Below are 27818 nucleotides of genomic sequence, written 5' to 3'. Positions count from 1 at the left end.
ACTCACTGAGCTACCCAGGCCCCCATTTTTTGTGAATTTCGAGTAACTACAAACATTTAATTTCAGCTATTTCTAATACATATAATTTACCATCACAAATTTTACTATGTATTTATCACAATTATATCAGCCATTGAAAAACCTAAATCGGTCGACAACTACCTTTTAACTTCTTAACTTAAAAAAGTGGTAACCTGTAAAAGGATCTATTTCTATTTGATCAAACACATAAAAATGAATTTTGGTGGTGTAACATAATTTGTCAGGTTGATTTAGTCCAATTAAATTTTATTGTTGACTTGAATAAAACCAGTAAATTTAGATGTTACCACATGAAGTACATTTTCTGGTTTCCAGATAAAACATTTTTTTACATTGTATGCTTATAAACAATTAATCTTTGTTCAGCAGATTGTGCTTTGTGTGTGTACTGTATGTAGGAAGGAGGGAACGTTGAGGTTGGGATTTCACAGACTGTGGTATTTGAAACATTGAGATTGTGGGTGAAAACACACACACACGCACATACATGCATGCTGAGTTTATATCTCGCTGAGTTTAAAGTCCTGCCAGGCTTGAAGCCCCACTGTCTGAGCAGAGAGAGCTGCCAGCAAACGCAAAAAATGACAATGAACATCTCTTTCATCTTTAGTTTCATTTAGATCTCTGTTAACACAGCTCTTGTGGAAAATGACCTTGTGCTTTTTCATCACTGGTAACTTGTAAAATAACCTGTCTCTCTTCTTTAGATCCACAACTACCTCTCTCTCTCCACTGACATTTCAGATGGTAGGTGTGAGCATATTTTCCCAGCCCTGCTCAGTGGGCTATGAGTGCCTATCTGTGTGTTTATCTGCATTTGTTTAGCCTATTCCTTGATTTCTCAGTGGAGTAGACAATAGCCAGCCCCTCTGGCACATACACACACACTTGTGCATTACCTGTTCCTGTGTACCTCTATGGGGCCTGTTGGAAAGACACATGATAGCGCCAAGTATTGTGTCGTGTAACATCTATGGGGTTCCTATGATAATTTAACCAGTCTGTCATACTACATAGATGATTTGTGTTCCTATGCCAGCTTAAAGGTGCACTCAGTAAAGTTTTACTAATAAAGAAATTAAATGCAATTATGAAACATATGAATATAATCATGATGACTCAAATTAGATGAAGACTCAAGTCATATGAGAAACCTTATGAAAGCTGTTTTATTCTGCATGGAGAGGGCCCCCTCATGGGGGCTGCCATGTTAGGATTGCATGACCAGCCAAATACTACTCACTTAATCTCAGTAACAAACCTGTTACTGGACACTTTCACTTATGAATTAAATTAATCATGGTTGACTGTGAATAGTGAATTTCTTCAACGGCATCTTTAAATGAAAACAAGCATGTTTGAATGATGCTGCATCCATGCCCCTAGGTGTCAGTGTAATTCCAAGACAACACGAACAAAAGTGCACCTTTAAAAAAAGAACCCTGTATGACTTCAGTGGAACACAAAAGAAGTTATTTATAGCAGAATGTCCAAGCTGCTCTTTTCCATACAATGAAAGTGACTGGTGACCACAACTGCCATGCAAGAATCTAAAGGAAAGATTTTCAGTGAATAATGACTTGGATTTAAATTTCATCAATCTACAGTATTCCTCACACAAAGCTATCATATGGCTTTAGAAAACTTGGAATATAGCACAAGTGTCTTCTTTTATGATACTTCTAAAGTGCTTTTTTGTCCTTTTTGGAGTTTGACAGTTCCTGGTCACCATTCACTTTCATTGTATGTAAGAGATTGCTTTTATGCTACACAGAAAGATAAGTAAAAAAAAAATAAAAAAAAGACAGAGAGGGTTGGAACAACTTGAGGGTGAGTAAATAATGATGGTATTTTCATTTTGGGGTAAACTAGCCATTTGTAGTTTGACATCCCTGAAAAGTGTGAATACTTTCAAAAGATGGGATGGGGTTTATTTTTTTTTTTATCTGAATCTGTTCTGACATTTCTTTATGGTGGCTTTGTTGGCTCTAGTGGTGCAAAAAACAAACAAACAAACACTTTACCTTTAAATCTGACCTCTCTTCTGCTAGCATTTGCCCATATATGGTCATTCTGCTCTGCCTCTATGTGGTCTATCAGCAGATCTTAAGTTCAGAGGAAGTGATAAGAACTCTTCTTGCTTCATTACATTGACTCACCTTTGACATGTAATTCTAGTCATATTATTGCATTTGGTTGGGCAGTGCTGCTTTGGGGGTGACTAAAAGGCTAGAAACATACTGTTCGCAAATACACAAAAATGTTAACCTAAAAAATTAACTGGTTTTATTGAAGTAAAAAAATAAATAATAATAATAACATCAATGAATCAACCTGAATACATTAGGTTACACCAACAAGGGTTAGATCAGGTAGAAACAGCTCCTTAAGCTGACTACAATAGTTTAAATCTTTCTGAAACAGCTTTTTAGTGTGTAAAATTCCATTTTTAACCATACTGATACATATTGACATTCATTCAATGCAAAAGCCACACCACATTCTAAACTTAGAGAGTTTTCAAGTGTAGGAAAATGAATTAGTTTCAGATAAAAGTCTAAAAAAGGCATCCAGCACACGGCAGCTGCAATAGACAGTAGCTTAATTTTTTGAAGGTCAGGCTTGTGTGCGCTGTGTGGAAAGCACAAAAAAATGCAAAGAGATAGAAGAGAGAGAACAGAACAATCACTCACAGTTGCATGACAAGGTAGAGGTGTGATTTACTCTCATAGATGTCCTCTAGGGAAACTATGTTGGCATGTTTAATCCTAGAAAAGAGAGAGAGGTAAAAAAAAAACAAAAAAACAGGTCAGCTCAGGAACTGGGCAAAATATCTGAGCATAGCACTAGGGCTGGGGGACAAATTACATATTCACTGTATATTTATGATGATTTTGCTGTCCATTGTAAAATTAAGCAAAATCATGAATATTGTGATGATTTTAATGCGCTTTAGATTTGGCCATTATGTTTCCTAAGGATTGCATCAATAGACTCATTTTTATTTTATTTCCTCATGTGTTTAAAACTGTCAATTTCAATGAATCCATCCATAACTTAAAGATTTGGTGCGTTATCACTCATTACTTGACAAGTTCCCAAAAATCTCAATGTGGCATTTTATTCAGATGTTTCAGACGTTAGAGCATTCTTATTGGTCTTGCAGAAACAAACAATATATCTCCTGTCTCATATAATAAAACAAAATCCAGAATGCAATTTATCATTTTAATTTGACACAAAAAATTTAACAGTTTTAATTGTAAGTAGGGTGCCATTGAGCTCAGCAGTTCTGAGAATCATTGTGCCTGTGATCTCGTTGCATGTTTAGGCAAGGAACCTAAACACTAGAGCGTTATGCACATTCAAAACTGTCTGGGTGGCAGGGACTAAAAATGGTTCATGGAATGTGGAAAACAAACAAAATTTTTTCACCTAAAAAATGCACCTAAAGGTAACTGCTGCATCACACATTTCTTTGCCTAATTGTCCGTTCACATTCTCTGAATGAAGACTTTTTTAACAACTATGTATAAATACTACATATACATGCACGGCTAATTCAGATACAAGGAAAACATTATTATTACTTTTCTCAGTTGTTTCCAAGTCTTTACTGAATTATTGGTAGATATGATGCATTAATACAGATTTGATGCTGCCAGGTTTTGACTCAGAAGTAGATCTTTAATAAAAAATGTATTTAACTGTTAATTAACTGTATGCTTGTTATGATTTCATTTGTGATAAATTGCAAATGTTTTGTTTATTTTGAGGCAAGTGGCTTACTTTGAGCTTGTTTTTCCAGAGATTGCTTGCTTCTCTTGTAAGATCTGGCAACGCTACAACTGGTATTTCCCCCACCCCTTAGCGCAGAGTACTGTCATTTTAGAAAGAACAATATTACTTTTATTACTTTTATTTTGTTCTAACCAGTAACCATTTGGAAAGGAGGCTGCAGAACGTTTGAACCAGAACGAAAAAATACTTTTTTTCCACAGAACGAACCGTAATGAAAAACATTCAGTTTTTAGTACCTGCTGGGTGGAGCCAAAAGTGTCAAAATATGTGCAAATGTGTTGATGCATCGGATTAGTGTTTGTATTACTGAAACTTCACATCTCATTCTAACAGCCCTAATGAATCTGTCTTCATGAGAACTGATCTGACACCAGGTCTCTCCTGGTCCAGATGAATCTCTGCCACAATATTCTAGACTGCTAAACTGATCCAGAGATGCTTCATAAATATTTACCAAAGGGGCGGACCTGGAATCAGGCTTCCTACAACTTATAGCCTGAGATGCAACGTAAATATGAAACCAGGTGTGTGTGCATTGACTCCAACAGAAGAGAGCGAGAGGAGGGAGAGAGTGTGTTTGCTGTCTAGGTTCCATCAAATTTCTTATGCCTATAACAAACATACTGTAAGACATGTGACTAACAACAGCATAATGTGATATTTGCAGAACGTCTGGAATGGAGAGACACTTGTAGCAGGATGACAGGCGGAGAAAATCGCATTTGGATAGTGAAGAGCATGCTTCGGAGGTTGCATTTTCCCCTCTAACATTAAAGTTTTACTCCACTGATGGTTAGGTTCAGGTTAGGTGTTTGGGCTGGGGTGTACAGTTTATAAAATATGCATTCCTCCTCAATGTATTACTGCCTATACAGCTGAAAATAACTTGATTTTAGCAACTCTCTCTGGGCATTACACCCAGAAATTGGAGCACATACGTACCCATACGCCCAACAACACTTACATTTTGGCCACTGGGGGCAGTGTTTCGCATTTCGCTAAGCACAGACCGATTTTTAGCTAAAGATAAGTCAGCCTACTGTTTCCAATTTCAGTGTGATTTAAGGGCTATGTTGGAGAGAAAATAACTTACATTTCAGTCTGTTGTATAAATTATTTTATGACTTCAAAAGACTTACAATATAGCAAACAAGCTGGATAGAAAAGAGTCCACTGAACAGGGTTTGTAATTAATTTTTTGGCTCACTGGCCACTGTGGCTAGTAGTTTCTAAGGTCACTAGCCACTCAGCATTTTCACTAGCCAAAATCTCCCTCCCACAAAAAAGGATGAATTTAACTGGAGACTGTAACTGCATGCATTTTTTTTTATTTTTTTTTTTTTTAACAAGAATGATATTAGTTTAGCAGGACACAGGCCTAATGATTAAAGTCACCTTTAGGATATCTGATGGCAAACATGGCCAGTTAGAACAGGAGTAGGACAGAACAGTTCAATAATTTGTCCATAATTCATGGACGTTTTAACCCCTTCATTAAATTTACCATATTTCTATATTGTTTAACAGTAGTATTTGTAATGATAAGGCCATTACCCAAGGTAAGACCATGGATGGCTCCACATTACTGTGGTAGGTTAATGTTGATAATCTTTTCAAAAACATAAACTACAGTTTTTTTTTTCATTTGTTATAAAAAAAATAATACTAATAGTCTAAACACATTTAGAAACCTTTAACTACAACTTTCACAGTTGTAATACAAATAAAGTCTTATAGTTTTGCTCTAATAGATTTAATAAGAATCTGTACAAGTTACCAGTTAGTGTTATTGCAGTAAAAAAAGTAAAGTAAAGATGATGATCTTTGTTTTAAAAACTGATGTGTATTTGTCTCCTCTTTACCTCGTCAGTGCTGTTGATTATGTAGGGGCTGCCTATCAGTTTGAGAAGTTTGACTTTCTCCACATAGAGATTTATCCACCTTTTTCCTGAACGCGGAAGCGTTCCACGATTCCACTGTTTTAAATTTTCGGTCTCCGGTGTTTTCAGTCGTATCAGCGTATATTCTTAGTGGGTAATGTAATGTTTAAGGCATTACATCTGTAAAAATTGTCAAAAAAACATGCCGATACTTCACAGAGTCGAGATGACTGTTTTTTGAAAGACAGTGCCTCACCAGAGTGTGTAGATGACATGAAGCAATGGTCCGAGATTAGTTACATTGATATCTTACACTTTTCCTGAGTTATTATGACAGCCAACAACTGCTCAAGTTGAGCCTGAACTTTATTTTTGCTACAAATAACACTTAAATGGTTGTTGTTCTCCTCTGGATTGCTCGTTTTGGCAGTTTTTACTTTTTTGTCTCGAGACCAGATATAGAACAGGCAATTAGAATCATCATGGCGCCACCCAGTGGTTGCTCAGGAAATCTGTGGATACTAGAATGCTCTCAGTAGAATTCAAATGGGTCACATACTGTAAGTTTTGTGGTCTCCACCTGCCACCGCGATATCAAGTGAATTCCTGCATGAACTGAATCATGCAAGTTTCGCTCTATGCTGTCCCCGAGCTCTGGCAATCTTATCTTTGGAGCACTCCGAATGTGCTCTACAGTGATCACGCGAAAGTACACACATTCGCCCCACAGAGATGCGTTTGTAAGTTATGAGATGCATGAATACCATTACATTTGTTTTGGCAGCATGGCTCCAAGTCGCCTGAATTTTATAGAAATTTAAATGCAGGCAGAGGTGGGTAGTAATGCGCTACATTTACTTTCACTTTTAGAATAGGTTTAAAAGTGGGTACTTTTACTCTCACTCAAGTAAATTTCTAATTAAATTTTGGTTACTTATGGATATTTCAAGATTAAAATTGCAGCTCCGACTTAAGGCAGCACGATGAGGTAAGTTTTGGCTCTATTGATAACGCAGGCTTTTCTGTGACATGATGAAGGTAATTTTCATGTTGATTCTGTAAATATGGGCTCGAGACATCAGTTTTTAAGTGTACATTTTTAAATCAGTCCAGCAATATATTAGTGCGCTTTGTCCTGCATCCTGCATGTCATAAGCAGTATTTACACATTTAACCCGCACCCTCGTAGGTGTACTGGAAACTATTGAAACTACTTCGGGATGTTTAACAGTATAAATCCATGTAAACAACCATGTTAAGTGTAAATGCTTTTTGCTCTGCCGATCGCGTTATTGACAACAGACAGCATTTCTACACATGGTGCTCTACGCAGTCTGCATATTCTGCGTTTAGGGAGTGCAGAACTAATAATCTAAATTCTATCGATACTGAAAACATCATGGTTACTTTCGTAACCTCCATTCCCTGATGGAGGGAATGAGACGTTGTGTCGATGTAGTGACACTAGGGGTCACTCTTGGGAGTGAAACCTTTTTTGAAAAAAGGCCAATGGGAATTGGTGAGTGGAATTTGCATGCCACTCCCCCAGACATACGGGTATAAAAGGAGCTGGTATGCAACCACTCATTCCGGTTTTGTGCTGAGGAGCCGAGACACCAAGCCGTCACATAACCTCCCCCAACGCTCTTATGAGCATCGAACGGTCCTTCAGAAACAATTCGACTGCCCAACAATAGGGACAGCCTAGCCCAGCCGAGGCCTCTTTTCCTCTTTTTTCTCCCCAAATAGAGTGGAATTTGTTAACCAACTGGGAGCCATAAGTGTCTACGTCGGGGGGGTGTCCCTCCCAAGGGGAAGACACCGCGGAGACCACACCCTGCCCAAAAGGGGGGGGGGGGGAGTATTTTGAGTGGAATACGTCACATGGTCTTACCGAGTCTTTTCAGAAGTATGTCATGTGGAGAGATCCCATGGTAGGTCCTACCCGAAAGGGGGAGGAGTTTCTACAAAGCATGGCGACCAGGGGCAAAGGGGCCTCTGCCCAAGGAAGACACAGTTTATCGACAGGGAAATGATTTTGCAGAAGATATCACATGGGGTCGCCTTCGGGGAACCAGCACATGTGGAGCACTTACTTCAGTACAGGGCCTCATTAGCTCATGTACTGGGACAGCAGCCAGTTTCTCCGCAAACTCAACTGCCAGAGGGCTAAGGAGGAAAGTCATCCAGGGATCACGGTCTGTGAACACGACTGGGAGTCAAGAGCGCACGTCTTCATCTCAAGGGAGGGGAAAGGCACTATGCGCAAGCGGTACACCCGGCCAGCTGTCCCGGAACTTACCTGCTCGTGCCTGCCAATACACGGGACGAGACCGGCTCAACCCGGAGATTGTAGAACCTCGCAAAGGTGTTGGGTGCTGCCCATTCCGCTGCTCTGCAGATGTCTGCCAAAGAGGCGCCACTGGCCAGGGCCCAGCAGGCCACCACACTCCTGGTAGAGTGGGCTCGTAACCCCGCAGGGGTTGGCACATCCTGAGCCTGTGGTGTCATCACGATGGTGTCAATGACCCAGTGGGCGATCCTCTGTTTGGAGACAAAGAGCTGCTCGGAGCTTCTGAAGCTCTGTGTGCGATCCAAATAGATGCATAAAGCTCACACCGGACACAGCAATGCCAAGGCTGGGTCTGCCTCCTCCTGGGGCAGTGCTTGCAGGTTCACCACTTGATCCCTAAAAGGGGTCGTGGGCACCTTGGGCACATAGCCTGGAAATATCGGCTACATACACCTTCAAGGTGGAGGGGGACAGCCGCCCCCCAGCCTCTCCTGCAGGAAGGAAAGCACCGATCCGACTGCATATCTCTGCGGGTCTTTGCGTCTGGAAGAACACCACTTAGCGAACAGATGCCACTTCAAGGCATACAGGCGCCACGTAAAGGGAGCCTGAGTGATCGTGTCTACCACCGCGGGTTGTAGGCCACTTAGGTCTTCTGCATCCTGTCCAAGGGCCAGACGTGGAGATTCCAGAGGTCTGGTTGCGGGTGCCAGATGGTGCCCCGTCACTGAGAAAGAAGGTCCTTGCTCGGGGGAATTCGCCGGGGGGGGGGGTCTGTCGCGAGGAGCGTGAGATCCAAGAACCATGTCTGGGTGGGCCAGTAGGGTGCTACTAGGACGATCTGCTCCTAGTCCTCCCTGACCTTGCACAGGGTCTGTGCAAGTAGGCTCACTGGGGGAAACGTATTTGCGTAGTCCAGGGGGCCAGCTGTGTGCCAGCGCATCTATACCGAGGGGTGCCTCGGTCAGGGCGTACCAAAGCGGGCAGTGGGAGGATTCCCGGGAAGCAAACAGGTCTACCTGTGCTCGACCGAATCGACTCCAAATCAGCTGGAGTCTCCACTCTCCCCTGAGGGTAACCTGTCGTGACAGCGCGTCCGCTGCGGTGTTGAGGTCGCCCGGGATTTGAGTGGCTCGTAGCGACTTGAGGTGCTGCTGACTCCAGAGGAGGTGACAGCGGGCGAGTTGTGACATGCAACGGGAGCGTAGACCACCTTGACAGTTGATGTACACTACCGTCGTTGTGTTGTCCATCCGGACCAATACGTGCTTGCCCTGGATCAACGGCAGGAACCTACGCAGGGCGAGCAGTACTGCCAACAACTCTTGGCAGTTGATGTGCCAACGCAGCCATGGTCCAGTCCAGGAGCCTTTGGCTGTGTGCCCATTGCATATGGCACCCCAGCCCGTCTTGGAGGTGTCTGTTGTAACCACGAAGTGCCTGGAGACCTGCTCTAGGGGAATCCCTGCCCATAGAAATGCAAGGTCGGTTCAAGGACTGAAGAGGCGGTGCCACGCGATGTGTCCCATGGTGCCATGTCCATCTTGGGACTCGAGTCTGAAGCCAGTGCTGAAGCAGTCTCATATGCATCAACCCGAGTGGCGTGGCCGCCGCTGATGATGCCATATGCCCCAGGAGCCTCTCAAAAAAGTTTCAGTGGAAACGCTGTCCTCCGTCTGAATGCCTTCAGACAGTTCAGCACTGACTGTGCGTGCTCGTTCGTGAGGCGGCTGTCATCCAGATTGAGTCCAACTCCAAACCGAGAAAAGAGATGCTCTGAACCGGGGAGAGCTTGCTCTTTTCCCAGTTGACCCGAAGCCCCAGTCGGCTGAGGTGCTGGAGCACAAGGTTCCTGTGTGTGCACAGCCTCCCGGCCCTCCACGAGGGGATGGAGTGGTCTGTTCACCAGCTCCAGAGAAGCAGGTCTCCTCGCCCATGGGTCGCCCGTCTCAGGAGTGCTTCGAAGCCTTCCTCGGGTTCTTGGTGGCAGCCGTGAGACGGGTGGTGTCTGCTTCCTGCATTGGGCTCCACGGCGGGGCCGGGCCACGGGGGCAGGCTGCGGCGGAGCCGGTGCTGTTGCTGCAGGAGGACACCCTTGGCGCTGGGGCAGGATGTGTTGTATGGCCTCTGTCTGCATCTTCACCGCCAAGAACTGTTGGGCAAAGTCCTCGGCAGTGTCGCCGAACAGGCTAACACGGGAAATGGGGGCGTCAAGGAACTTGCCTTGTCAGCCTTTCGCATCTCAACCAAGTTGAGCCAAAGGTGGCGCTCCGTGACCACCAGGGTGGACATCGCCTGCCCGAGAGACCGCACCATGACCTTCGTCACCCGGAGAGCGAGGTCAGTCGCTGAGCGCAGTTCCTGCATCAATCCCGGGTCAGAACTACCCTTGTGCAGCTCTTTTAGCAACTTGGCTTGGTGTACTTGCAGGTTTGCCATGGCGTGCAGGGTGGAGGTGGCTTGTCCAGCGGCACTGCATGCCCTAGTTGTCAGGGACGACGTAAACCTACAAGCCCTGGACGGGAGCTTTGGGCGCCCTGCCTGGTGGCGGCACTCTGCGGACACAAGTGCACTGCGAGCGCCTTATCCACCTGGGGGATCACCGGATACCCCGTGGCCGCTGCACCATCGAGGGTAGTGAGAGCAGGGGAGCTGAAAGACCGGGACCGGGCAGTAAAGCCTCCCACGATCTTGTCAGCTCCTCATGCACTTCCAGAAAGAAAGGAAACGGGGCAGGGTGTGGCCGTGGGCGGCGCCCAAAGCCCAGGAACCAATCATCAAGGGTTCAGGAGAGAGTGGAGTGATTCACATTCTTCTCTACATATCACCCCCTGCTGGGCTGGGAGAAGAACTTCTAGCAAAATATTACTTAAATATTTATCTGTTTCTCACCCACACCTATCATATAACTTCTGAAGATATGGATTTAACCACTGGAGTCATATGGATTACTTTTATGTTGCCTGCATTTGCTCTTTGGAGCATAAAAATTTTGGCATACACATCTGGGATGGCATGAGGGTGATTAAATGATTAAGTTTGGGTGAACTACCCCTTTAAAGTGATAGCTCAGCCATAATTTAATATTCCGTCATCATCTCCCTACCCTCATGTTGTTCTAAACCCATGTGACCTTCTGTATTCTGTGGAACCCAAAAGATGTTAGACAGAATGTTAGGGACTGACAGTCTCAGTCACCATTCACTTTCAAAATATAGAGGGAAAAAAAAACACATTCACTGAAAGCAAATGGTGACCAAGGCTAACATTCTGTCTAAAATCTCCTTATTGTGTTGCATGGAAGAAAGAAAGTCATAGGGGTTTGGAACAACATGATGGTGAATGATGACAGTATTTCCATTAATAATAATAATAATAATAATAATAATTCTGTGTAACTGGTATTAAAAGATGGGCAAGGAGGAGGCGGGAACCGGCTGAACAGTCAAAATAATGTTTAATGAAAACTTAAAAAGACACAAACATAAACACACACTGCAGCTGTGTGTGGCTCTCTCTCTCCTGAACTGCAGCATCCAGCTTGGCCCTATCCCTCTCATCGGCTGATTAGCCCGATTGGGGGCCAGCCATGCGCACTCACGGCCCTCCTCCTCGTCACATTCTGTAATGCATGTTAAATGTGTATTATGTAATGGAATGTAGGGAGTTAACATCCATTATGTAATTTGTGAAAGTAACTAGTTAATCACTACTTGAGTACTCTTTTAATTGGATCCTTTCTTACTCTTACTCAAGTAATTATTTATGTTAGCACTTTTACTTCTACTTGAGTGATTATTTTTTTAAGTAATTGTAATTTTACTTGAGTACAGTTTTTGGCTACTCTACCCACCTCTGAATGCAGGAAAAACCCTCAAAACGTCACCCGCCAAAGTGGCTAGTAAAAAGTTACCCGCATTTGGCGGGTTGTCGGGTGTAAATTTCAAACCCTGTGCATGAACATTCTTTAAAACAACCTCTTATGTGTTTGAAAAAAATCAAAGGTTTTAAAAAACATTGGTTCTTGTGAACCATTTCTTCAAGCACCAGAGATCATTCATTTTCAATGAGAGGTGGCGATTGCTGACGGGATGCGAGCGTGTCCAGTGAAGCAACCAAGCAGATGTGATTCGTCTCTTGTGACATGATGAAATACTGACTAAATTTAAAGGGAATTTTTGTCAAAAGAAATAAAAAAATTGACGCTTACTTGTGACTGACAGTACAGTGACCTAGCGCCATCCAGTTATAATATCGCCATCCGTGTGAATGGGGCATAATTTTCCCAACCAATGAGTTATTGTCCACTTAAGATTTGTGAAAATGCATATTTTCCAATTACTCTAACCCAGGCACACAACAGTATGACATGTATGGACATGTACTTCCCGCCCATGCATTCTCGTTTTCATTCATGTCAAATTAAATATGCCGTCTCTGACTAAACCCTATGAGGGGGTGGATTTGGTATTAATTGACTGCATAATACAGAAGAGTTAAAGAAGAATATATAAAGTCACACATCTTTTTCCGTGACACCTCGGTCCTCACTGCCCCCACAGAAATCAACAGCCCAGCCAGTTTACATTGACTTGCATATGGGCTGTGTGAGCGTGAGCACGAGCGTGAGTGTGCATCACATGCGTGGGCTCTAATTCAGCGAAACGGTGGAATCCCACACGCCTCTCGACGGCAATACGATACGAAAGAGGCACCTGAGTGAGTCATCTGTACTCAGAGAGTCTCTCTTCCACATGTTCTCATTCTTTCTTTCCTTTCAGTGACACGTCCACCTACCCACCCACTCCCCTCCTCGCACATGCTCTCTCTCCCCTTTCAGGCATGCGGGTGGCCTTGTCCTTGCTTCTTTCTAAACTCCACGGCATCTAGACCCACACAACTGTGGGCAGTCAGATATAGCATGACTCAAAAGTAGAACAATCTCCCCCTTCGGTGAAACCCTGCCTGACAGATCTAGTACTTGCTGACAGCAGATTTGTGCATGGCCCTTAAACTGTCCTGAGTGTCCTGTACTCTGGTTGCAAGGTAAGGTCAGTGAGTATGGCTTTGCTTGAGGACGGCCTGCAGGATTTACCATGACAATCTGAACTGCTTACACAGTGCTGGCAGTTGTGACATCACATTGCTGCTGAACAATATCTGTCGGTGGCAAAGACACAAAACACCAGGCTAATCTAGAGGTGGACTTATCGTAAATTGCTTTGGATGAAAGCATAGTTTTTGACAGATGATCTGCTCAATTGAGTTAGAGTTGTTTCACAGTTAGAGAGCAAACAGTCTGTAGATCTATTCTAAAACCTAAAGCTGCCTTGATGTCTACTGCCTACGTGGGTAGCTGCCTTCTAAGTCACACACAGATTTTGGGTCAAAAAAGGCAATTTCTAATTAGATTTAATTTTTATAAATACAAATATTATAGTGCTGCTCATCACAATGAATTCAGGAATTTCTTTCTCTGTGAACGATACATTAGATTCCGGCCAAAACTAGGTCTCTTACAGTCAAATCTAGCATAATGAACAGTGTTCGCATGGGGAGTGTGCCTACATGATGCCTTAAAATGCTGTCTAGGTGGGCAGCTCACTAGGTTAGAAACAGAAATAAATTATACAAACAGTGCAGTAGAATCATTGGCACACCCTAGTTTAAAATTCCCGCCACTGGTGACAGCAGCATTGTTGAGAAATGCGACTTTGTAGTGGGCTGTGAGTGCTTCCTCATTCACATGTCTGCTCAAATCTCTCTTTGAATGCTGTGCCTCTTTGGCTGTGGTAACCCGGGCAACCCAGACACTAAAAATAGCGTTGGCTGCTTCGGCCCCTGACATTCCCACAGAGCTTTTCGATTTCTGCGGTTTAAACATGAGATTCTTAACACACGCACAAATCACTTTCTGTACTCTCTCTCTCTGAGATAACACAGCTGTTACAGATAGTGTATACTGTGAACTTTGTGGACTTTAAATCTCTGGGCTTCACTGTGACTACAGCTTGTAGGTGTTGTTAATGTGAGTGTGGCATACATCCGTAATTGAAGAGAAACAGCTGTTTCAATGACTCACTTGTGGAGCACAGCAATCTCATTCTCAATGCTGTTTTCCTTTCCCTCCAGAGCTTTTTTCGGGATGCATTTTATCGCCACTAGTTTTCTCGTCCTCTTCTCTTCAGCAAGCACCACTTCAGAGAAAGCCCCCCTGAAACACAAGATCCAGAAAACCTAAGAGAATTTAAAAACACTGCTTTTCTTTCTGGCTGAGAAAAGGGGGTTGGGGAAACTGGCATATGTAAGAGAGCGCAACAGTATGGCTCCAGATGTAACATTTTTTTTATTTTATTTTTTTATTTTCTCCACAGATAAATTAATTTATAGCGATAAAATATAAGCCATAAGTCAGTGTGATTTCTACTTATTCACCAACCAAATTTCTGGTACAGAAATACACTACCCATAATCCTGAAGCCAGATCCACCAATCAGAAAAGGTGCTGTTACCATGCAATGGGAATGATGGCAACAGAGCTCAACAGTGACCCCCCACACACATACAGCACTGACGAATCAAATCCTACATTCTCAATCAACTTTAATATTTGTATATATTTGAATATTATGATATAATGATATATATATGTATATATATATATATATATATATATATATATATATATATATATATATATATATATACACAGATCAGCCACAACATTAAAACCACCTGCCTAATATTGTGTAGGACCCCCTCGTGCCGCCAAAACAGTGCCAACCTGAGATGCTATTCTTCTCACCACAGTTGTACAGAGCAGTTATCTGAGTTACCGTAGACTTTGTCAGTTCAAACCAGTCTGGCCATTCTCTGTTGATCTCTCTCATCAATGGAAAGACAGAAGAGAGAGAGCTTGATACGAGCAGTATTAACAACTGTTGCACAAGCCTGATCTCTGGTAGATGAATGACATTTATGCCAAATAACAGTACGCTTGATAGGTAGAGCTCTAAAAGTGACTATCGCTCAGCAGATTATTTAAGTTCAGCAAATTATTTACTTTTAGATTTAGTCATTGAGCAGACACTCCTATCCAGAAGAAAGAGACAAGAAAAGTATTTTTTTTTTATTAAAATAAATAAATCCTTACCTTGCCCACAGGTCATACAGACAGTTTCATTGAACGGCTTCACTGATTATAATAGGAGCGATCCAATATTCCCGATCTCTCTGCTGAGGAAATAATTGTGAGCATCTAAGCTACGATACAATTTAATCGCCTCTCTCGCGTAGATGCTTAATATCAACAACACGTTTGATAAGTCAATTCAGGTAAACATTTGATGTTCTTGGAGAAAATATGTTACTCTGATTATTATTTAAAGGATCCGTTAACAATACCGGAAGTGCTCCAGGATCAGTAGTGTTCAACTTCCTTTGTTATTGTTTACATACTTGAAATGGTCTATATATATATATATATATATATATATATATATATATATATATATATATATATATATATATATAATATTATTTGAACCAGTTAAAAAGATGATCTACTGAATTGGCCACAATCAAACCAATAAAACAAGTTCTGAAAGATTTGATACCATCAGTAAACCACCCAGTCTGTTCAATATTTGAGAATGGAATGATATTCAGAGCGAAAGAGAGAGAGAGAGAATACACTCATTATTAAAGAGGATGTGATTATAGCTCCTCAGTGGTACAGATCCGGGCAGATGGACTGATCCTACAGAGCTCAGCACAAGAGGACAAACACTGATATGATACATAGTTAAGCCTGTGTGTGTGTGTGTGTGTGGGCGGGTTTGGGTGGTTTACAAGGACATGTTTTTTAGGTTACAAACTGGTAATTACAAGGGTATTATGCTATAAATGAGGTTTATGTGGACATTTCTAGTGTCCCCATATTTCAAATAATTAAAAACAACATACTAAATGATGTTTTTTTGAAAATGTAAAAATGCAGAAAGTTTTTTGTGAGGGTTAGGTTTAGGGGTAGGGTTAGGGTATAGAATCTATAATTCTTACAGTATAAAAATAATTATGTCTATGGAGAGTCCTCATAAGGATAGCCGCACCAACATGTGTGTGTGTGTGTGTGTGTCCATCCTCAACACATGACAAGAGGACAGGAGAAGACTGCAGGCTAAACCAGCAAAGCTGAGCCTTGAGGACACAGATATGGGACGTATCTTATCAGCCCGGTGGTTGTACCATGCACACACTCATGTACAGAAATGCCAAACTAGTGCCTATACGCACAACTAAACATGACATTTAAACATGCGGCACACTGACTTGATATGAACGGTGGAAAACTGCAGAGTGTGCATATGTTAGACATGTTTGTTTTAGTCATGTAGTGAGCAGTGTTGAGATCTCATCAAATGAGAATCTCATGCATCTCAACAACTGAAATCCGCTGCGGAGAACTGCACACTGCACACTGCACACACACACACACACACACACACACACAAATATGCTTACATGCACTTTAAAAGTTTTTTTCAGTCGGACTAAAACAACAACTCATCTTTTTGTGTCATGTAAATGCTTTTAGTTGAGGAGCCTTCTTTGCATATACAGCCGGAAAGCCAGAAATGTTTTTCTGGGTTCAGACCCTAATAACATTGCTGGGATCAATCCCAGAATGTGTCTGTGTAAACAATGGCAGAGCCAATAACGGGAAGAGTGTGCGTTGTAGTGATGACTTATTTATCATGCGAAGGAGAAAGTATTATAATTGTAGACTAGAGATGTAATGGTTTCACAGTATACATTGGTTATAAAACACACGGTTGTCATACAATTGACATTTTCTCATTCACGGCATTGTGTGAATATAAAGTTAGGATATTTTTCTGATTTGTTTTTAAATCCAAGAAAACGAATTTCCATTGTCAATATCAAACTTGACATCATAAATACATTTCTCTTTCATTCAGAGAGTGCAGCGCACTGAATGTTGGAGTCTGAAAAAAAGTGACTGCCCCACTTTAGTCTTCAGAGGGGGAATATTTAGGTTACTTAAAATGTTGATTAGATTACATAAGCGTTTTCTATCCCATGAAAACCCATTATAAGGCATGTTTGCTAAGAAAGTGGCCCTGAAACACCTGAAACATAAAAAAATGGACAATCTTTAAAAAAATGGAAGAGAAATGGATTAACATGTTTAATTTTCTCAAAAGAAAATGCTTAACTGAAAAATATTGTCTTTCTCCACTATCCATCTTTCGTTCTTTTGGCAAAGGATAGTAAGTTTGGGAGAAATTGGGTTCTGCCAGGTTGTTTTAGTCATACTTAAAGTCACATTAAGCATTTTTCACATTTCAGAATGTCCTGTTAATCAAGTGAATGCAAAATAAAATGTCCCATAGCTATTTCTTTGGAAGAATGTTGGCCACCAATGCACATTGTAAATTTAACCCGCCGTATTTGACGACCTTCCTTCAAATATTAGATTTCGCATTGTATTATGTATACTTGGACAGACAGATTAAGACTGTAGTTCAAATACACAAAAACTGCTGTAGCTCGATTATAACTGTGCATGTAAACGCACTGATAGATGCTAGTCTTATACATGCCCAGTTAAAGGTGCACTCAGTAAATATTTCCTCAATACATTTTTTTACTCTTAAAGAAATTATTTGTAATTTTGAAACATGTATAAAATCATAAGACACCCACATAAGATGAAGACTCCTGTCATTTCAGTCATCTTATAAAATCAGTATTATTCTACATGGAGAGGGTCCCCTCAAGGGCTGCCATTTTAAGATCACATGACCAGCCAAATACTACTCGCTTAATCTCAGTAAACTCCCTGTTATTGGACACTTTCACTCAGGGATTAAATGAATTATGGCTCTATGTGAGTAGTGAATTTTTACAATGGCATCAGTAACTAAAAACTACTGATTTTGAATGATGCAGCATCCAGGCCCCTAGAGGTCAGTGTAAGTCAAAACACCAAAATTACTTAGTGCACCTTTAAGCATGTAGAACCACAACAGGAAATGCATAACTACAACAGAAAATGAAAACAAAAAATGTTATCTCACAAAAAATAGTAACCCCATGCACGGATGTCACAAGATATAAAGTATTAGTACTGTTTTAAATGCATGTATTCAGGAAATACTTTTACAATATTTTCATATGATAAAAAACCCCCACTAGATTTAGATAAAAAAGGATTTTTAGATTTTCTGAACACGTGAGTGGTGTCTGCCTGTGCAAAATGCTAGGGTGTTGAGGGTGGTTGCAAAGGCATTCCTATGTGGTTGCTAGTGCATTGTTATGTGGTATGTGGTTGTGGTTTCAAGTCTGAGTAACAGTAAGTAAAAGTAACAGTGCACTTCTCTACAACAAGCCACATGATTTGAGGTATTATTCTTGTCTGTCTGTGTATGAGGGATGAGTTCTGCATCAAAGTTTATTACTTTTTGTTTGTTCAAATTCTTAGTATGTACAATATGAGCAGGAGTAATAGTGATGCTTGCCTTGGAAAACACAGCTAAAAGTGAATATATGCTGACACACGACTTCAGTGAGGGTGAAGGTTTGAAGAAGAGGATTGTAGGATGAAAGATAGCAAAGCAGCACATTCTTGTCCGGTCACAAACACAAGAGGACAGCCATCTGGTAGAAGCTGGGGATGTGGACTAGATTACAACACAGGCCTGTCTGCTGTGGCTTCCTGATTAAACTCCACTTCCCCAATGACATAGAGACAAAGAGAAAGGGTTACAGGGGGCACAGACCGACTCCAAAACATGATCTGGAATCAGCTAGTGTCAGCCCTGACCAACTATCATAATTTTGGTTTACGTTAACCATGATCCATGTCATGATCTTCATTTACACTTGCATCTCCTCTTCTCGCCTGTTCCTGAGGCTTTTTAGCCCAGGATGGAGCGCTTGTATTAAATTGAATGGGAGAAATTGGAGCACCCAATATGGCGGGTATAGAAAAGGAAATCCCATTTTACAGGTAAAAGAGCCAATCACCTTTTAGATACAAATATTGCCTGTCGGTTAACCTGAGAACGTGTATGCACATTAGCTGGACTGACCTGAAAAACAGCGTGATCTGAGCTACAGATGCACAATTTATCATACCACTGTTATCAGTTTTTTCTGCTTATTTGAAATATGTTCGTAATCATAATCCTTTGATCGTAATCCTGACCCACTGTTTTGGGGATTTTGGTCTTTCCCCATTCAAGTAGTTTGGACCTGTACATTTGTGCCAGTTGTTGTCACAGAAAGTATCTGCCTCGGGATTTGTTTTCCAAGTTGACTGCTGAGAGGACTGACATGCCTTGAAAAGGACTTTGCCTGTTCCTCATTGTTTTGCTCATTTAGTACGAGCATCTATATCTTTTCCAAAAACTAGTGTGGCTTACATTGGGGTTACATATTCCAAAATATCAGTCAATCTCTAATGTTAGCCTACCTCTTTTAATTTGTTTAATTATTTTCACGATTTACTGTGTACACTTCCTGCTTTCTTGCTACATAGCAACCTTGTAAAATCACCCTTCTGTGACACTATCTGCAAAGCTTTTCATGTGGAGGTGAAAGTGGCGCTTGTGTTGATAGGTGTACTGAAGCTTTGACGTGTTAAGGCAGCATCCTAACATAAATGAAACCTGATTTGCATTTTACGTTAGCAAGCTGATAAGCTAACAATGTGGTATTTTAATAAGCATAAAAATACATAGCACACACAATATTTGGTAAACAGTCAATTTTTTATTTGTCTTAAGTATTTTTATCGATAATGAAAAAAAAAGTATATTTATAGTTGACATTTCGACTGACCGCCATCTTGGATGAATTCTGTCCCTTAGTTCACCGCAATGCTTTCTGTGTGCCTTCTCTGTACAATGTTGCAGCATAATGTTGCTACTATTTGGAACAGCCTTTGTCTCTAGAATCTGTTTATGATGCCTTAAAATGCTGTTTAGGTAGGCATCTCACTAGGTGTTATAACAGACACACACAAAGTTACTATGTTTCTCTTTATTTCATAGCGTGTATAACCGCTTTCCTGTCACCCCCTTTCTTTTTATCTCTTCTTTCCCTTCATTAAGCACTTTTTGCCATTAACATTCTCTTAACATAATCTCTTTTTCTTTCTCACATCCCATTAAACCAATTCTGTTGGGAGTCTATAATGAGTTTTGCTGGGTTTAGCAGCTGATAAGAAATTGTGGTTTTCCTGAGAGGAAGTGGAGGTCAAGACCAGAGAAGGGCAGAGAGGCTTGCAGTCAGTGTTGTAAAACTTAAACATCTCACTTTAGAGGAGTTAAGACAGCACAAAAGAGACTCTCTTTGACTTTAAACTCATCCATTTCATATTGGAGCACTGAAAAAACTGCACCAGGCAAACAAATTATATGGGGGTGTGACATTCTTTGGAAAACAATTAATCCAATGTAATTAGATACTACAGACAATTTAATAATTCGTCTCTCAAGAGACCAACACCACAAGACATCTTCATTCCTAAATTCCGTTCAGTGCAGGTTCCACAGACTCGTCACAGAACCGTAATTTCTGCTGATTGGGTTATGTAACGCTACCGAAAATAAACAAAAAGCAGGTGCAGCCCATGTGCTGCAGGCCAGACTGAGACCGAATCCAGTGAATCAAGACAGTGGTTGTGTCTTGTTTCGAAGGCTGCGTGCTAGGTAAGATGCGTCCTTTGAAGGGTGCAGTATACCGAGTGTCCTCCTTTAAACAAGCCTCGTTTAAACAAGATGACCTTCGTAGGACAAACGGAAACGGAACGTAACATGGTTGCTATGACAGCATGCCACTCTTTAACAAGCGCAAATGCTTTGAGTGAGAAGGAAACAAAGTCCCTCTGGAAGGGAATGCATGAGGTACATTTTAGGAGAGTTATAATGATGTAAAGAGAAAAGAAAATAGATTTTACAAGTGTACTTTTAGTCTAATACTTTATTTTAATTATATATTAATATAATTATACATATTATATAATCTGCACCCATCTACTGAGGTACTTCAACTTGGGAATTAACATTCCTTGCGTATGAACATCATATTTATGGGCAAATTGGCGTAATTGTTTTTAGACATTTCCGTTGAAGCAAAGAATTGTGGGTTGTGAGTGCCCACGAAGGATACACCTCACACATCCTCCGTATTCCCGTGAAAGAAGGTCGCATTCGAAGGCTGCATTTGTCCTACTCGCTTTTCTGAAACGAGACAGCCTCGATGATGTATGTGGCCGACAAATGCGACCTCCGGAGGACGCAGCCTTCCAGATGAGACACAGCCAGTGTCTCTGGAGAGATGCCATATACAGTATCTTAGTTTTACTTAGGTTACCTTTAATAGCTGCTCCAGAGTTGGTGCAAGCTGCCCTAATCGGCTGATCTGAATAAGGTCTTTAAAGGTCATAGTTTAGTACCTCACAGTGAATGCTCCAATCAGACTCTCTGCATAAGTTTATAATTACATGTCACTTCTTAACATTATTAACTGACAAAATAGTGGTCAACTGATATTGTCCTATGCCTGATGCTGATATCTAAAGGCAGGGAGGCAGATATAATGCATACACTGTATATTGCTGAAATTTAAAAAAGCAGTAAGGCATGAAAGGCAGTGTGTATTACAGTTATTTTGTTCAATAAATAGTTTTATTTACTAATAATAGTAATTTTATTCATATTAATGTTAATATTAATAATAATAATAATAATAATAATGTTTATATAAAAGACTTGAAATCAGGATGAATTTAACGAAATTAACAAGGTTGTCCGTGGATTTTGAAACTGACACAAGGGAGACCTAACAGGTGGCACGATTATCGGTCCAGCTGTATTATCAGTCCTTCACTACACTAAACCTGGCTTTTGTGACTGGAGGGATTATAGGGAAAGACCAGCCTGATCTCATGAAAATGACGTGACTGTGGCAACATTTTTGCAAAATGCTTACATAGTTTATTACACACATCGCGGTAGTTCTGGGGTGAAATGTCCACTGTGTGGTGCTTAAAGAGAGTTAAATATTCACCCACTCAGAGGCTTTTAAGGTTATTGCTCTATTTTGTTTTACATCAACAAAACCAACCTCCCTACCCTAAACCTAAACCTAACCGATAGTGTTATAAAAGCGAATGTGTGTTGAAAAATGCTATCGCTAAAGCAACCACGTCATTTTGTGGTGCTTCAATTACACTTTTGACTCACGTGTCAACTCGCGTGCTCTTCTGGACTCATACCCAAATTCTTTGCTACCGTCCAACTTGATAGAAACTGAAAAAGCATGAAGTTGGCTATGTAATGCAAACATTAAAATGTATCATCATACAAGTCATGCACCATAGTAAACGGGTTTTGATGTCATAAGATATCATTGTGTGAGGAACAGACTGAAAAGTAAGTGTTTAAGAACTGATAATCTACCGTTTTACGTGTGATTTGTGTGAAAGTGTATAAAAGTCTAGTGTTTATTTTACCAGGAAACTGTTGTGATACATACAAGCCATGCAAGAAATCATTTTGTAATAATGCAGGTAGAGTAATGCAATTATATAAGACCCAAAGGCTATGGAGCAATCTCCTATTCAAGCCAACAAACTCCATCCATAGGCAAAAACAGAATACCCTTTAGTCTGTTTCTCTGTCCTAAACTCTTTGAAAAACATAAAAATAAAGGACAGCTGAAGCAATCTCATCAAAAGTAGTCTGACAAAAGGCAAAACTATCCAGAGGAACAATAAAAAGATCATTTTGACTCTTATGAAATCCTCTTCACTCATATGCTAATCCCATTCCCTTCAGTCATTGTGTTAGTGTTGCTGTATGAATGTTTCTAACACATAAATGACATTAATAGTTGAATAGGTGAATTAATTTCTTATTCAGACTAGTTATCCATCTAGTGTATGAGCACTTAGAATGTGGTCAATCAGGATCACACACAAATACGCACACACAGCAGCACTGATTGTTCCCCTGGGATATTCCTGTTTCCAAAACAGGTGCTGCAACCTCATACCTGGTTGTCGACTGAGCCCGGAGGTTAGCCTGCAATCACGACAGGTCAACATGAATAGGCAAGTCATGTGGAGTGGTGGTGGCGTAGTGGACTAAAGCACATAACTGATAATCAGAAGGTTGCCGGTTCGACCCCCACAGCCACCACCATTGTGTGCTTGAGCAAGGCACTTAACTCCAGGTTGCTCTGGGGGGATTGTCCCTGTAATAAGTGCACTGTAAGTCACTTTGGATAAAAGCGTCTGCCAAATGCATAAAAAAAAAAAAATGTAAATCATAGTTATAGGCATTTCATTTTTTTGGCACATCCCGTTGCTAAACCCATTTGTTAAAGAGTTAGTTCACCAAGAAATGAAAATCCTCTCATGATTTACTTACATTTAAGACATCCCAGATGTGTATGACTTTTCTTCTTCAGCAGAATCAAAGCGAAGATTTTTATAAGCAGATTTCAGCTCAGTTTGTCCATACAATGCCTGTTTAACGGTCCAAAAGGCATATTTAGGCAGCATAAATGTAATCCACACGACTCCAGTCGATCAATTAAAGTCTTCTGAAGCAAATCAATAGTTTTGTGTAAAAATTAAATTTATAATTAAAACCTCATTAACGATTAATAAAATCGCTTCTGCCAGCAGTCGACACATCAGTGACATAAACGCAATGGCACTATCGTGTGAGAAGTCGGAAGCACGCGCTTTGTATACAACAGAGGAACGAACGTCAGGCGAGTTAGTTCATTTCAAACAGCAATACAGTGCTGGGCAGAAGCAATGATTTAAAGTTAAAACCTTTTTAATTATCTATTTATTTCTTACAACAACCTACTGGTTTGCTACAGAAGACATTAACTGATCGACTGGAGTTGTGTTGATTACTTGTATGTTGCCTAAATATGCCTTTTGGACCATCAAACAGCCAGCAGCCTGATGACACCCATTTACATGCATTGTATGGACAAACTGAGCTGAAATCTGCTTATAAAAATCTTCACTTCGGTTCTGCTGAAGAAGGAAAGTCATATACAAGGGGAGATACAGCAATCAAGAGATTAACTTAAGATTCCAGGTAATATTGCAACAGAAGACACTCCTACATTCCACTCCAGTGTGTGAACGAAACTGGTGTTTGCGTGTTTTTGAGTGTACATGTGTGTGTGTGTGTGTGTGTGTGTGTGTGGTTGGGTTTGGGTGGTTTATGAGGAATTTTTTTTAGGTTACAAACTGGAAATTACAAGGGTACTATGCTATTAAATGTGGTTTATGAGGACATTTCTAGTGTACCCATAATTCAAATCACTTAAAAAAAACATACAAAACAATGTTTTTTGAAAATGTAAAAATGCAGAAAGTTTTTTGTGAGGGTTAGGTTTAGGGGTAGGGTTAGGGGATATAATCTATAGTTCATACAGTATAAAAATCATTATGTCTATGGAGAGTCCTCATAAGGATAGCCGCACCAACATGTGTGTGTGTGTGTGTGTGTGTGTGTGTGTGTGCACAAGAATTGGTGACTGAATAATAAATGCACAGGGACACCTCATGGTGTTTACCAGCCTGGTAGAGACACCTGCTCTCTCACACATACACACATACACTTCCTGCTACCGCTCACAACTCCACTCGCAAATAACAAATGATTAAAACCCAATTATATAAGTAAATAAAATTTGCTATTTGTATACTTCACACCATACTAAAAACTTGTAACACAATCCTAGAAAATCCAGTTTTAAGATGGCAGCTGTGTTATGGAACATGACAGGTGACAGTTTCTAGCTGGTCCAAACTGATTATTATCTGGTCCAAGCTGGTCATTGGCCACAAAGTTCCCAAAACCAGTTTGACCACCTGAAGCTATACTGTATGACCAGCTGTTAGCTGGTTTCTTGCTGGTCTACCAACCTGAACCAGCTAATGACAAGCTTAGACCAGCTAGAAACCAGTTACCATGTTTACAAACACAGCTACCAGCTTAAACTGGATTTTTCAAGTAGGTACAGAGAAAAACAAACAATAATCCATATCACTCACCACCAAATTGGCAATAATAGCGAGAATGTGGCTTCCACTTTAAATATTTGTGGTGCCACCCAAACGTCTCTGACAACACTTTGGATGACACACCATGCCCGAATTGCCATTGGTTAAACCAGAAAAGGAAGTCCCATCTCACAGGTGAAAGAGCCAATCACATTTTAGATACAGACATAGTCTGTCAGTCAACTCAAGAACGCGCACGCACATAGCTGGACCAGTCTATAAACAGTGGGGCTTTTTAGTGTGATCTAAGCTAAAGAATAAGAATTTATGATTGTCAGATTTTACTGCTGATTTGAAATATGTTCTTTGATCGGAATCTTGACCAACCGTTTCAGAGATTTCGATCTTTCCCCATTCAAGTAGATAGGGGCTGTACTTTTATGCCGTTTGTTTACATTGACAATAGCTGCCCAGCATGCCCAAGAGCATTCCTAAGATGGTTGCAGAGTGAACTGATTGCCTTGAAAGGGACTCTGTTTTGGTCCAGCGGAGGCTCTACTGAGGGTTCTCTACAATGGGTTCTTTATAATCAAATCAAGTACCTGAAGTAAACAGTGGTTTCAAAATGGATATTCCAGTATAGCACATCATCGAACAAAGCCGTAAACCTAAGTATTAAAGGGATACTTCATCCAAAATCTCTAGGCACGATCTTGATTTCAAGCTTGATTACACTTCCTAGTGCTTGACGCATTCACAGAGCGCTAGATGGTACATAAAGTGTAATCGAGCTTGAAATCATGATCACCAAGGAGACTGCTGTCAAGATGTTCAGTGAAAAAGGAGTTACATTTTTATTTGTTTTCACCCAAAACCAACTGGATCACTTCAGAGGACATTGATTTAACCACTGGAGTTTGATGGATTATGTTTATGCTGACTTGATCTGCTTTTAGGAGCTTCAAAGTTCTGGCCACCATTCAATTGCATTGAATGTCCTATAGAGCTGAGATATTCTTCTAAAAATCTTTTTTTGTGTTCTGCAGAAGAAAGAAAATCATACACATCTTAGATGGCATGAGGGTAAGTAAATGATAAGAGACTTTTCATTTTTGGGTGAACTATCCCTTTAAACTCGTGTATAATGTCTTGTAGCAAATGTCTTGTAGCATTCATGATAGGGACACTGAAAGTACATCAAATTGTTGAGGGTTGAGGAGAGGCTTGATTACTCTTGATTACATTTCTAGGCAAACTTAAGCAAGCAACGCCCTAGCAAAACATTAGCGAATACAGTAAGTACCTATAAATGCCCTAGTAACCACTCAGAATAGCAACCACAGCATGCTAGAAACATGCTAAAAACCACTTAGAACACTGTGCACATGCTTCAACACACTAAGCCGTAGTGCTAATGGAGGCGAAGTTTGAATCCTGCTACATTGTAACATTACCTGATTCTGTGAGCCCCTTTTCTCACCATCATTTCCTGTCCTATCTGCATCCTTAAAAATAAAAGTGGCAAACTCCCACACAAATTAATGATTTCATCATTTTCACTGAATGAAAATAATGCACTGATGAACTTGAAATAATCTCAATGTCAATATGAGTAAAGCACCTTGTGAACATGCCATTAAAGTTGTGCTATATTTGCTCTATATTGCGCTATATGTAATGCAATATTCTAAACAGTCTATAAAATACTGAAATTTCTAAAAAAAAAAAAAAAAAAAGAAGAAGAAGAAAAAAGAAAAGAAAAAGCAAATAATTCAGTATAATCAAAGTTGTATTTTGGTTGTGTTGATAATTATTTTATTTGTTTGATATATACATTAATAAAATAATAAATTTTGTCATATGACACAAGGGTTGCTAACATTTAAATTTAACATTTATATTTGACTAAAAAAATATTATTTTTCAAAAGGGTTTTAATTGATCTTTGACACTGGATAGCAGCTGAATAGATTCGAGCTGAAAGTCACAACATGTTTAAGACTTTTTAGCACACTTCACTGTGAGCTGTAGACCTAAAGATAAACAGGCCATCTCCTGCTGTACCCTGGAATGACTTTTTAGATTGTAAGTCATGTTATTGAAAACAGGGTCACACATCTTCCTGAGAAGCCCCAGCTTTGGACAGCTCTATAGGAAAACTGCAGACTTACTTGTCCAGAGGCCTATAAAACTAGCCAGTACTGACAACTATGCTGATCTGACAAAAATTCTACTTTTTTTGAAAACTACCTTCTCACTGTCTATCAATCACTGTAATGAAAGTATAAATGAGCACAATGCATCAGCAGTAAATACATCAGTGTGCAGGCGATCTATACTGTGCATTGATTTTAGATTATTCCAGTGCTTCCAAACCACCCACCCAACCGGGCAAAGCCTGCTGGGAAGTGCAATAGTTCTTGCAGTGCCACTTTATGAGGTTGTGCTTGTGATCTGTTGTGAAACAGAATGAAACACTAGAGAAAAAAAAATAAATAAATAAACATGCTAACAAAGTCAAATACATTAAGCTAACCCACTAAAATACAGCATGATATATTCTGGTTTTACAAAGCTGTTGTACTGTTGTAGCTATAGGATTGGTGGTGTTTTAACGTCATTATTATTGCTTACACTAAGAGTTAGAGAACTGAACAAACTATAGCCTACATTGTGCTACAGACATGATGTGCAAAGTATGCAGCTTTTTAAGGAGAGGTGTGCTGTTATTTTC

General features: G+C 40.5%; 1 protein-coding gene across 2 annotated transcripts in view; it reads right to left on the bottom strand.

Annotated features, from left to right (window-relative positions):
* The window catches only part of LOC127427951 (calcium/calmodulin-dependent protein kinase type 1-like), a 70462-nt gene that overhangs the window by 16105 nt on the left and 26539 nt on the right, over positions 1-27818 (bottom strand). For both annotated transcript variants that reach the window (XM_051675925.1, XM_051675926.1), the window contains exons 3-4: positions 14099-14230; positions 2736-2810 (exon numbers count right to left, since the gene is read on the bottom strand). In XM_051675925.1, the coding sequence (XP_051531885.1) occupies positions 2736-2810; positions 14099-14230 (207 nt within the window). The remainder of the gene's footprint in view (positions 1-2735; positions 2811-14098; positions 14231-27818) is intronic.

This window comes from Myxocyprinus asiaticus, chromosome 37 (genome assembly GCF_019703515.2).
Source record: "Myxocyprinus asiaticus isolate MX2 ecotype Aquarium Trade chromosome 37, UBuf_Myxa_2, whole genome shotgun sequence".
Classification (NCBI taxonomy): Eukaryota; Metazoa; Chordata; class Actinopteri; order Cypriniformes; family Catostomidae; genus Myxocyprinus; species Myxocyprinus asiaticus.
This window is presented reverse-complemented; position numbering and strand designations above follow the sequence as displayed.